The sequence below is a fragment of the Merops nubicus genome, unplaced genomic scaffold, assembly GCF_000691845.1.
Source record: "Merops nubicus isolate BGI_N331 unplaced genomic scaffold, ASM69184v1 scaffold11639, whole genome shotgun sequence".
In the NCBI taxonomy this organism is placed as follows: domain Eukaryota; kingdom Metazoa; phylum Chordata; class Aves; order Coraciiformes; family Meropidae; genus Merops; species Merops nubicus.
In genome coordinates, this window is record NW_008633073.1 from 25,496 (window position 1) to 39,307 (window position 13,812).

Sequence of the window (13,812 nt, forward strand, 5' to 3'; positions counted from 1 at the left end):
ATAACATCATGACAGATAACAATCAGGTGTGGTTTTGCCCAAACAGTCCAAAGCTGCTCTATAATGGAGAAGACTTATCTGTCTACTCTGCAGGTATAATCCAAAGCACCAAGATAAGAAAACAAAGTTGCTAATTTGCTACTTCTGTACACACAGAAGACTCCTCACATCAAACTAAATCTGCTGTAAAGCAGTAAGTTTTTTAGCAAACATATTGTCTAATTTTGAAATTATTTCTCCAACTGTGCAAGGAGAAAAATCAGCATGGAAAGCAGAGTCCTTGAGGTTGGGAGGGACTTTGGCAGGTCATCTGGTGCAACTCCCGTTGCTCAAGCTGGGTCACCTAGAGCAGATGGCCCAGGACCCTGTCCAGTTGGCTTTTGAATATCTCCAAGAGTAGAGATTCCATAACTTCTCTGGGCAACTTGTTCCCATGCTGAGTCACCCTCATGGTCAAAAAGCATTTCCTGATGTCACCCTCGTGCCTCTTCTTCTGTCACGGGGTATCACTGAAAAGAGCCTGGCTCTGTCCTCTTCAAACCCTCCCTTCAGATAATTTATACACATTGATGAGATCTATCCAAGCCTTCTCTTCTCCAAGCTGAACAGTCCCAGCTCTCTCAGCCTCTCTTCACAGGAGAGATGCTCCAGTCCCTTCATCACCTTAGAGGCCCTCTAGAGGACTCTTTCCAGTATGTCTGTATCTCTCTTGTACTGGGAAGCTCAGAACTGGACACCATACTACAAGTGTGGTGTCACCAGTGCTGAACACAGGGGCAGGACCATCTTCTGTGACCATATCGTGTATCATATATTATGATATCTAAGAGTTATGCTTCCCTTTAACCACTGTCCTCTTCCGAGACAAATGCAGAGGAAATTTCCATTTGGCTCCCTGAACTTGCAGGCCTTTGTGATCGAGAGGTAATGCTGCACCTGACAGTGCAGTGACAGTGGCAGTGTATCCTCACAAGTGGGAGAAATGTAGGAATAGTTTCACTTTTTCAGCCTTCCTTTCCACTCTCATCACTTTTTGAGTTGTTCTGTATTATAGGAAACACATACATGGAACAGGTTTTTTTTTGTCTTCAGAAAGAAGCAAGCTGACATGCCATATTGCAGTGCAGGAGCATAAGAGATGAAATCCACTTACCAAAAGTAATTCTTGTAGGCCCAAGAAAAAACAGGACATCATCTCTTCATAGTTCTGAAGTATCCCAAAACGAATTAGATTTCCCACAGTTCAAGAAAATTTACCAAAGGAACAGACATTCTTCTCGGAAAACCCAAGACAGTGTATATAGTTCAAAACAACTGTTTATGCAGCTTCAGAGCAAGCTTACCATGGCAGTTGTCACTGAAATGACTAAGGTGACTTCTACACAAAAATGCCTTCTCGTGCATTGACACTTTGCATACCGGACTGCTTGGATACAGTTTTTACATGTATTTATTTGAACTGTCTGTATTTTGCTTGGACATATAACATGTACATATAATGGTTCTTTAGAATAGAAGTGTTTATATGTTATCCCTAACAGATTTCCTTTCCTTGCCGTTTCTGCTTGGGGCAATGGTAGTAACTTCTGACCCTCTCTGGGTCACAAACATCTTTTGAGATGGTAAAGATACTATTACCAGTTTATGTAGATTGGGATGCCCTGTGTTTGATTTCCTTTTTTATGAAGTGCTATTTGCTGTTGGTGCTATTTGTACTGTTCTGGACTTAATAAAATATCTGAAAAATGCAAATTAAATATTTATTGGTACTGTTAAATGGACCAGTTTGGCCACTAAATACTAAACTGTTTTTAGAGGTGATGCAGTTCATGTAGTTTCTTCAGAAGGGTATCTAGTATGCTGAGATTTGAGACAAAAGGAGAATGTGAGGAGCATTTTATGGAAAGAGCCATTTTAATAAAGATTTGGTTTATACCTACTTTAAGTATGGTTTCAGTTTTACCGTTGGAATGTAGGTGTAACAGTATTGGCAACACATATTCACAGATTTCAAAATGTAAATGTGTAGTGTGCTGTACTTGCTAAAAATAAAGTTCATCCTTGGTGTTGCAACTTTGTCGATGAAGGTATTTTCTCTCACTGAGTTTCATCAGCCAGACACAGTTTATCATTGGCTGGTTTTTCCATTTTAAAAGGCAGCTGATGACTCTCTTGGTGTGCTACCAACCAGCTCCACGTGCAGAGGAATGAATAAATTCTGGAGTTTTTTTAAGATTTCTTTCTCAAGGTCTGTACTCTTTGTTAAGTATGATTTTTAAATATTTAGGGTCAAGTTCAATCTACAACTTTTCCTTAAGTTTGGGGTATAAACAGGGTATTTTATCTTCTACTAGAAGACCTGTTTTCATGAGCCTAGCAGAAATAGATCTTGACTTGTTCAAATTCAGCTGAAATTCACTGAATGCTCTCAAATACATGCACCTGTACATACGTTAATGTACATGCAAAGGCATATACAGTTTACTGTACTTAATCTTCCATGAAATAACAGAACAGATTTAAAAGAGCTTTCCAACATGAAAAAAACAAGCATAAAGGATAGTCTAGACATGTATATTCTGTCTTTGATTTTCTGTAACTCTCTCTTAATGAGAGAGTTCTGATTTGCTGAGAAAGAGGGGTAGATATATATATTTTTGAAATATACGACTTCTTCATTTGGTTTGTGAAGACACAGTCACATGAGCGGTCAGTGGTACTGTTAGCAACACAATTCCATTAATTTGAACCAAGAATAGATTTCTACTGATCTTCACCATGCTTTTTAAGGCAGGGGCAATATGTAATAATACAGGGCTCTAGTCATCACTGAGAACTCTGGACTAATCATTTAGTGTTTATTTCTAAAACACCTTGAGAATATTTTGAGTGTTTTTTTACATCTTTCTTATTATCCTTTTGTTAGAATTACTGACAGTTTTTCTGATAACTAGGTAAAATGGTTGTGTGATGTAACAAATAGAGTTTGATGAATAGAGCAAATGATCTGCCTGGACTCTGCAAAAATGTAATGCCTCCTAGGTCCATAAAGAATACTGTTTTGCATTTCCCATTTTTCATTGGCAAAAAAAAACCCCAAAAAAACATAGTCCAGTATGTAGAGATTACCAGAGTAGTTCTCTGGTCATACTAAGATTGGGGTGGGGTGGCAGGGATTGGAGGGAGAGTTGAAGCAATTCCAGTAAGTGTTATATATTCTGTATTTAAAATATATTTGTTGGATATTTTGAATCTTTACTTTGCAGAAAAAATCAACATAGGTTAGAGATGGGAATAAATATTGTAAAAGAGTTGCTAGAAAGTGTAAGTTCTGAACTTCATAGAATACTATATCAAAGATGTCAGTGGGTAAGGTGTGAGGAAAGGCATTACCTCTCAGTATATACCCTAGGCTAAAAAACCTGCACAGTGCCCTCTTAATTGGTGTGCTTTCAGCTGAACTTCCATGAAAGGCTTTTTGTTTGGAAAGATCAGGTAAAGGAATAGTTTATTTTTCTTTTTCCTCCAGTACCAGCCTCAAGAGGTTGGTTTTCCTCTATAGAATGTTGTTTCATACATATGTACATGTCAAGCCACGCAAGGGAAAAGGTAGAGAAACAAATGTGGAGAAGCAGTGGGATGATGCCCAGGAAGACGCTAGCACTGGGTGCGAGCGGTCTTTGTCCCCAGTGTCGGAGTGACATGCATCCAGGCTATCTTGCCCGAGCCACCAAAAGTGAATTACCTCATAAATAGTTCCGTAGCTTCTATTTGCTTTGATAGGCAGGGAATTATGGAGTAGACATTTTACCTCAGTGTTCACAGATACCAGCCCAAAACTATCATTTTTTTTCATGTCTTTATGCCATATTTAGAGCACTTCTCTGCCTGGTCTTGATCAGGAAAGTGAATGTATTCATTATGCCAGCAACAAATACTAGCTTATTCATTTGAGTATGAGTTTAAGCATCTTTTACAGATAAAAAAAAAATCAGTAAAAAATGAATTTTACTGATATTTCTGTATATTTTAACTTATTCTCTCTACAGATGATTCAGACCATCAGGATTCTGGTTGAAAATACAGATAGCTTATATGAGAAGATAGTACAGTGCCAGAAAGCGGGTAAGTACAAGCTGATTTTAAAATATGTTATTAAGAACTTACTGCTTTTTTCTTTATTTCCCAAAACTTTTAATGGATTTTATTTATTCAACAGTAGGGAAAAAAACACCCTAAAACTCCAAACCAACAGCAAAAACCCAAACAAACAAAATTATTGAAATTTAGCCACATACAATAACAGTGAAAAGAACATTTCAACTTGGAGAAATCAAAGATCCATAGAATTACAGCTTGCCTTTGGAAATCTTGAGCATTTTAGGGACAGTAGCTTGTCAACATAGTAATTTATGCAAATGAAAGCATAGGATTACAGGACAGAAAGTGAATGATCTCCCTTCACAAGGAAATTTTTTAACCGTTTACTCTGATTTCCCCTTTTACTATGTGAGGACCTTTCCTCTTTTGTTACGGTAGGCTTAATGTCTTCAAGAGTCTTGGGGCAGTACCTTGCCTTGTGATAATTACCTGAGAATAGTTCAGGTATTTCATCCCTGTGTTTCTCTAGATGTGTTGGTTGAATACCATTTGGTTCTGCTGGTTTGTTACTATTTTACCTCTTTGAAATAAAACTAGTTTTGCAGATAATTGCATGTATCTTCTATGGCAGGCTTTTGAAACCCTATGGATGCAAAAAATCTAATTTTTAAAACTTTCTTATGACTTATTGGTCCCACAGATTCTCTGAATTTTTTCCTATTTCTGATATATATTTGAAACGGATTCTGTAGCTAATTCTTAATCCCTTCATAAATTGTGTCTTTTTCACCTGATCTATTGTAATGGTTTTCTTATTTGAACATGACTTTGAGTTCTGAAGCTTTCCATCTCTTTTGAATGGCATCTCTGACCTTGCTGTTTAATAACACTTGTTTTCTTTTGATCTCTCTTAAGTATTTTTAAAACAATGTTATAAATTCACTCAGAGTAGTGATGCATCACATTTTGCGTGAGAAACAGGAAGTCTGCTGCAGAGTCAGTCAGAGTGTCTACAACCATGTCTTGTGTGACTCAATGGGGACAAAAGCTTTTCATATACAAATACATTTTTATCTATCTGATATTCAGCATCCTGCTGCTCCCATCATCTTCCATGATTTTCTTCTGTTCTTTGATCTGCTTCATTGCTCTCCTATAAATTTTGGTCTGTTTTCTTCATTGTCTTTTCCTGAAAGAAAAAATAATGCTCTTCCACCCTCATGCTTCCTTTAACGAACTCTTCTCTTCTAGCGGTGTCTTCAAACTCCACTCAGCAGCGGAAAGACATAACCATTCTGAATTTTTTTGGATCTCCCCTTTATTGACAGCACACATTCCTCAGACTCTGTGAACTTGAGTCACACCATAGAACTGTCAAAATACTTGAAAATTTTAATTTGTCTTATTTGCTGCAAGCTGTCAACCATAAATAATCATAAATACTATGGATGACAAATATTTTTCCACACATCTTGTTGGTAGATGCAGAAATTTGTCTAAAATACCAAACTCAAAATATATAATGCTGCCCTAAGAACATTGTCTTGCAGACTTGTATGCTTACTTCTTGAATTGTCTCCCATTCTTGTGATGATAGTGTGCTATATTTATTTAGCTTCATCAGTGTCTCAAGCACTTTAAATCCTTGATTAGATGTAAAGCAAAAGCTAATTGCCTACTTTACCCTCTATTTTAGAATTGTCCTGCCAAAGATTTACTTTCTACTAGCTCATATGGATTCCAGTAAACTTTCATATGTCTGATTTTCTTGAGTCTACCAGCCTTATTTCGCATGAATTGCAACTGGGTCCAAGAATCCTTTGTTTAAGAATGCTACAGACTTGAAGTCTGTGCTAAATAGCGGAGATTTTGATCTCATTTGAATGAGAAACCTCCAGCATGGTGACATAAGGCTAAGTATGGATTATGTAACAGATCCTGCTATTTAGGGTAGCTTTAGCTCTACAGGGTCAAGCTTTTTGGGATGAATGAGCTGAATTGAATTACCTTTTAATAGCAATTGTTTTTGAAAATTTCATGACTAATTGATCTTGTGATCTCAGTAGATGCTGCTCTATTTAATTCTGAGTAAAAGACACATTTTCTTATGTAGTTTCTTGATCAGCAAAAAGCAAAATTATGCCCTTGACTGGGCTTTTTTTGTTCTGTGAAAAACTGCTAAAATAAGAATACTCAAGCTGCCAATAAGCAGTAAATTTTTGTTGTCATGATCAGGCTTACAAGAGAATTCTGTTAGAATCTGTTAAACTGTTTTCTAATTTAAGTTTAATAACAAGACTTTTGGCCTCCTTTAAAATTCAGAAAACTAATTTTAAAATAAATGCACCGTTATTTCTTACTTAAGTTGATGGCCTATTCAATAAGCAAAGAGCGATTCTTGAGATGGCTCTTTCCAGAATTCAGGTTCTTTACTATTAATATTCTCTAAGAACATTCAATTGTAAACCTGTCTGCTCATTTTGGTTCTTTAAAATAAAACCATATCAAAAAAACTTTAGTTCCTACTGTACTTCTCACTTTTTAACAGAATTTAAATGGCATAACTTCAAAATTATTGTAGTGCCATTTCTTTTGTTTTGATATTAAGCCAGTTGAAGATTCTGCAAGAAAATAGAATGTAGGTGCTAAAGAGAATTTAAAGATATTCCAGTCCATCTCCTTAATCTGTTAAAAACTGAAATATTCCTATACCTGCTCTAGAGTAAAGTATTTGCATGTGCAGGTAGCCACACCTGATTCCTAGTCTCCTTTGTACCCAGTTGACATAATTCTTGGACATCTGTTTTGAATCTACCATTGCATTTTTTTGGTTTATAATTTAAATACTGTCTGAGCTCTTCTCTGGTTAAAAGAGAGAACCCACAATTAGGAATACGGTTTGAGCTCAAAATTCCAAGTATTCTTTAAATGATCAGAGGGACAACTAATGAGTGAACATAGTTTGCTAATGGCAAAGAATTATTGAACATAATCAATGTAGATATGACTATGAAACAGTATAGGAGGATCTAATAACACTGAGAATTATAAAACAATGTGTGAAATGTAGCATCATAAGGGTAAATTAATGTGAGTAGGGGAAAAAGTAGCCTCAATGATACATACAAGAGATGGTCTCTAAGCTTTCTGCTTTATTTCAGGAAATGAAGTTATTGTATATAGTTCCAACAGTATCAATTTACTGATAATAACGTGCATAAATATGCATTCCAACACTGTGTGCTGGTAGTTTAGATTGTTTTTTTTCTGTATGGTTTTGGAGTTACAGCCTTTCCTAGTCACCTATGCATCCAGAACTCGTGTCAAGGTTCTTAGCCACAGTATCCAGTTTTGCTTTATGTACATAGTTTTCCTCGCTGTTACTTTGATGATGTCTGTCCCTGTATTCATTTCTATACTTTGTCCTGATTGTACGTCAGGACTGAGCTGCTTTCACTTTTCTTGTGCTTGCTCATTTGATAGCAAGATTTTCTATTGCCTGATAGATTGTCAGCCATCGTCATGCTTTCTATCATGTTGTCCCACAGGCTCACTGTAAACATCCACCAGCCTACTTCCTTTGAATTGTGTTTTAAGATTATCCCACAAATACAGCTAGATTGACACATGTCCTCCTACCACCTTAACCAAAATAGTTTTCTTTGCTTGCTTGTACTCCCCACTTTCTTTATCCATCTGTTCTCTTTTTTCCTCATACTTAGATTCTAAGTTGTTGGAGCAGGGATTGTCTTATTTATTCCATCTGTACAGTGACTAAACCAGCAGGGACTTAGTTTATTAAATAATGCAATTAGTAAAAAATATAAAATGAGTATGTTTTCTAACATGTCCTCCAAAGCAGTCCTTCAGCAGTGTTAGGAACAGAACAGAACAGCACAGAATATAGTTCAAAAAAGGAAATATCCAGCCATTCTGGATACTGCCAAGGATAAACACAGTGTACAATATCCATTGAGAAAAAGTTATGTTTGAGATGCGTGCAGAAAAATATTAGGATGATGGTGATATAAGCACTACAAATACTACTTGGAGGTGAAAATTAAAGTAATAAAATAAATTTGTTCAAATAGCTATAGCTCTCAGTTCCCCACTGACACTGCTGAAGTTTTTCAGCAAATTGACACATTTACTGGGCTGGTTCTTCTATGATTTGTTCATGTTACTTGCATTCTAAATTGATTTTTGATTTAGGGTGCACCAAAACAAAGCATGTAAGATGTAGAAAAATGAATATTCTGTGTCATATGTTATGTACAGGTTAGTTAAGCCATTAGTAGTGCAAAAGAAATTTATACAATTAAATCTTAATAGAACATTTTTTACTTGGTATATCGGCATGCAATTGAGTTTTTATTTAGACAGTGAAAGGGAATGACTAGATCAGTTATTCCCAACATTTTTGTAAAAAGTGACTTGAAGGAGAATTTGCCATGTTCATGGTCTGGGTGCTGTGGAGTTTACAGAAGTTCAGCAGAACTCGTTAATTTATGTCATCTGAACTACTGCCTCTCAGCACGGCCTGACTTGATTAGAAGCTACTGCGTTGAAACTGTGCCTTCATATTTAGGGACTGAAGAAATGCTACTTTATCTGTTATCGCTGGAATTCATAACTGAGCAGTATTTAATGTTTGCCTGCATCAGTAAGACCTGCTGATCTCTAGGTCTTAGAATCAGACTTTTCTTTCTCTTTGTCCTTATGGTTCTGGAATCCGGTTCTTCTCCTGTGCCTGTGTGAATATTGTTGAATATTCAACAATATTGAACAGTCAATATTGAATATTCAAACCCATGGGAGGTGGTGGTGAAGAATTGTGCTTAGATCAGCTTAGGTAGCATTGGTGAAAAGATGATCAGCCTTTTTCCTTTATATTCAAATCTCTCCATTGTTATTCACACCAGTCATACGGTATTTTTAATGTATTGCTCATTGTACATAGCTTAGTGTAATATATTGGACGGTGTTTTTTTGAGAGAATCTGATAGATTTTGCACAAGGGTGGATGATTCCTAGGATACATCTCCTGTGCTTCTAGGTGTTCTTCATGGTCTCACTTGCTGCTCCCAGGGCAAACACTAACACAGGCTTTGGTATTGTTCTCCTGAGTTTGCTGCTTCACATAAAATCTTTTCTTTTCCTACTGTTAATGCAATTCTAGCCCTGTATCGGATAGCTTGTATTAATGATGTCTATCTAGAGCTGCGTGTGCAACTTTCGGCAACCTCGGTGAGCAAAAATTATCGGAGAATTTGGGTATGTACTGGAAATAAGTTGTAAGAGGCTAAAATAAAAACCTTGGTTCTAAATAGCCTTTCCCAGTACATAAATATTTCCAAATTAATCTGTTACATTACCTTGTAGTTCATATTTTTAGCAGTTACTTTCTACCTGCTAAAATGATTCAAGAGGCAAGATTAATGACGTCTCTTAAGAAACAGAGAAGTATACCAGAGTGCACGTATACAGCAGACATTTTATGTACTAAGACTGGCTTAAAGCTACGCTGCTATCCTAACTACAATTCAAACCAGAACAGTAGGAAAGGATGAGGAGTCTGTTTATTCCTCCATGGAGTATCTTTATTTACATGTGACAGCATAACTAGTACAACAGCTGCTGACTGAAACTAACCAACAGTCCCAATCTATCCATAGTTGGGGGTTAAAAATAACACAGAGTTGGTCAAGTGTTATAATCAGTGTGGCTGAAAGATAAATTTTATAATATATGTGATTTGCTAAAGTACTGAAAAGCTGAACAGGCTTTCAGATATACATTCCCCGTCTTCAGATTTTAAACAGTAGCAATAAAGAATAACAATTACAGATTGGGGAAGAGGCTCTGGGTTTAACGGAATGTGTTAATCAGGTAATTTGAAAGAAAAAGGTACCAAACTTCTCCAGAGCAGAAGGTGATGTTAAAGAAGGGAGAGGTTACACGCCTGTGGATGCAAGAGGTAATAATAACTATTGCCAGTGAAACAACGTGGGCTTAGCAGGATCTGAAGACTGGGAGAAATAATAACATGCCATAAATCAATGTCTTTATTAAGTCTGCTTTCTAGCCTTCAGTAAAATTAGGATCTTTTTTCGTTAGACTTGCATTGGCCTCTCTTGAGGATCAAGGCTGATAAATAAAAGATGGAAAATAAATTGGTGGAAAAAAGCCTCTGCTCGTAGCTCTGTGTTCCTGCCCTTTATTTGACAGTATTAATTCATTCTTATATATGGTAGTGGCTTAACTTCACCCACATTTAGAAACCTAGTCTGTCTTCATGCAAGACTGTCCTTGTGGATGAAATTTTTCCCTATATTAGGGTGAAATACCAGAAGTCTTCTTTTCAGAGCAGATGTTTTAATTTGTAAAGGCCTTGTTTTCAGTGTGGTTTGTAGGGCAGCTGCTTGGAGGTGCACAAAATGTGTTGGGTGTGCGGGTTTTGTGTGTTTTGTAACTTGATAGGCATCTTGTTGACTTTGGTATCTAGAAGGTTGTTACATAGGAGTGTTCTTGAAACTGTTTGAGGAAGGTGGAGCTGTTTGCTCAACTCCTGGATGTAACTGAGTTTTCATTAAATCGAGGCAAGATATCACAAATGTCTTCTTGGTAGCTTCATGACAGCATAAGCTTGGTGCTGCAAGTACTTTGAATCTCTTCTGGCAGTGGTTCATAAAGAAGTTGGTGACCATCTTATGTCATAAGTGGTTTCCCCAGCATTAAAGGAAGTGCCTTATATTAAAAACTGAATCATTGTGATCGCATCTGGAACTGAGTTGGAAGACTAAATATAATTTAGTCCTTGCAGAGAGGTTGAATTTCGACAGGCTCATCCATTGTTGTTTGGGGCACTGTGATAAGAAAGTTACCTTGGGTGTAGAATTTGTCTTTGCTACTTTTTAAGAATAAAAGGGCAGCAAGCACCAAAATGTATTTTTAACCATCTTAAGTGGAGGCAGTACATGGCTGGCTGTCTGGGGAACATTTCCACTTACTGCAAGAGATACTGCACTTTGCCAAAGAAGCTGAAATAATTCTAAAATACTGAACATTAATTTAGTTAATGTTATTATTTCAAGTATTAATTTAAACATTTTGAATGCAAATAATTCAGGCCTGGAGCTCCTTGAAGCTGAAACATAGCACACTCAGAATCTGCACAGAAATTCTGATTCTGTAGCTATGACGTAAAATGTTTTGGGTGACTTCCGTGGGAAGCAGGTGCTTGGAAGTACCTAAGCATCTAATCTTTGCTCCTGCTGAGGCTCAGTTTTTGCAGGTAGTAGTGATCCTTAGATAATACAGACATGCTCCAAGTATTAATTTATTAAGATTCATTTTACATCTTTTGTGAAAAGTGTTCTGTGAGCAAAATATGTAAAAGTTCACAAGTGTAGCGACTTCTGTTGCTTCTCTAACATGATTTATTTGGTTTATTGTTGATGTGATCTGGTGGCCAGACTCCCAGTCGCTTTCCCGATAAAATTCATTTTAAGAGGAATTTGTTTGTGAGATTGAGATACCTGAGTGTTAAGAAATATGACCTGAAATAAAAGTATTAAAAACCATATTTAATGCTGTAAAAAATTAAAGTCCTGGCTTTCAAAGGTTCAGCCAAGTGCAGCAGCTGTATGTGCAGATTAAATATTTATATGTGGAAATGGGTACTTTCAGCATACATTTTTTCCTAGAAGTCTTTCCTATGTTACCATTTAACTTATGCAGTACAGGAAGAAATATTTTAACATATAAAGTGCTTTCTTATTTGTTTTTTTCTTGTGAAGAACAAAATCTGTGTTTGCAAATTATTCACAGAAACTTTGTAAACATTTAGGATGAGTGTACTGCTCAATTGTACTTACTCAATTGTAATTGAGCTGCAATATGTGGTAACCTAATCAAGAGCTGTATGGTATTTTTCTTCCATTTTAAGAATATTTAATGTTTATTTCCTCTTTATTATTTATTACTCTTATTTTGTTTGCTTTTAAATTAAAGTGCTCTACAAATAATGAAATAAAATGTATTTAACTTAACTAAGTTAAATGCTTACCTTTAGTATTATCAGTGTGTTCTTTTATATAGTTATAGACAAATATTGTTTGCTACCCATTTCATATTCGGCCTACTCAGTGTATGCATTTATTGCCAAAATTTTACCATTGAGCTGTTTCACTGATAAAGTTCTCTGTTAGGAGAAAAACCTACCACAGGAGGAGCACATCTGCTGTGTTGTCATACCTTAGCTTGGTTGTAAATCATGCTCTTGGTAAGAAAGCTTTCATGAAAGAAAACAAACGAATATGTCAAGTAAAAGTTTGGGTTTAGAAATACAGTATAGCAAGTGTTGTGCTCACAGTTTTGCTAAGGATTCCTTGAAAAATTAGTATCTCAACCCTCAGTTAAAGAAAAGGTGTACAGTTTTGTTATTGAGGTATGTCATTGCCTTAAGACACCTCAGTTTCTATACTTGTCATATCAGTTCTGCTTTAGTTTCTAGACATAAATGTGAAATCAGAATATGCTGAGCATACATGAATGCAGGTGTGAGGTCTGCTATGTTACATTATTTAGAGGGTTCATCACGCATCTGGTTGAGGAAACACAAGACTGGAAGGTCCTGAAGTCTGCTGCTAGGTACAATTTTCTTGAAATTTATTATGTTGAGCTCTATTTTAAAATGAAGATGAGTTTTTGATTTGATTTTAATTTTCTCCTTTTCAAGGTTGCTTACAGGGCCACATTTACAATGGTTACACATTTTACATAAATTCCAGTTTTACTGCTGGACATTCATCCTAATAGTGTCATTTTGCTGAAATGATTCTTTGATGTCCAAGGTCTTACCTGACTGGTGTGTATCTAGAAAGCAATTACTCCTCTTTTGGTTTTCTTTTTGCTACACTAACCAAGCAAATTTTTATTCATCTCCTCATATGATACAGGATTCCTATTGCTCTGATCAGCTTTATGGCACTTCTCTTTTCCTCATGCTGTTTGAAGTTATTGAAAGTGGGAGAAAATAATTGTACACAAAATTCGAAGAGAGCATCTCGAATGGTAGAGTATTCTCAGGAGGAATGAAGAAGTGTTTAAGCCATCTAATGCATTCCAGGCTTGGGGCAGGGGGGTCTGAGAGAGGGAAAAGCTGAGACGTTCGCGAAATTCAGACTAAACTAATCAGCATTCACTGGGGAACCAGAAAGTGATTCAGCATTGAAGGGGAAGATAATTATTTGGAAATACTGAAGGATTGCTTATGAGAATGCTTTAAAGAAATACAGCATACCGCAGAGGAGAGGGATGTATTGAGAAATCTTGGGTTATGATTGGGAAAATTTGTTGGAAGTATTTTGTTCAGTTTAAAAACCTGCTGTTGAATCATGCTGTTGCTATTTTGTTACATACATTACAGTGTATTTACGTGACTTAAAATAGTTGAGGTGAATATTTCACTGAGAAGCTGACCTTCAACATGGAAGTTGTGAATTGGATTATGAAAGAGGGAAGTGTTTTTGTTTTGCAGGCACTTAGGAAATTGCCTGGCTTCTGTCAGCTAGCCCTTACTTATGGTCGAGTAGGGGTGACCAGACTTCTTAATGCAGCTTATGCAAACTAAATGTGCTAATATTCCACAAACAGAAACTCAGAAGGGAGTCCAGGTAATGGTGTTTGAAACCTCATCATGCTGTCATA

At 36.4% G+C, this 13,812-nt stretch overlaps 1 protein-coding gene across 1 annotated transcript in view; it reads left to right on the forward strand.

The window, feature by feature from the left end:
* PLCL2 (phospholipase C-like 2) overlaps positions 1 to 13,812 on the forward strand; it is a 43,283-nt gene that overhangs the window by 14,624 nt on the left and 14,847 nt on the right. Inside the window, exon 3 of the mRNA XM_008948122.1 lies at positions 4,050 to 4,125. Coding sequence (XP_008946370.1) covers positions 4,050 to 4,125 — 76 coding nt within the window. The remainder of the gene's footprint in view (positions 1 to 4,049; positions 4,126 to 13,812) is intronic.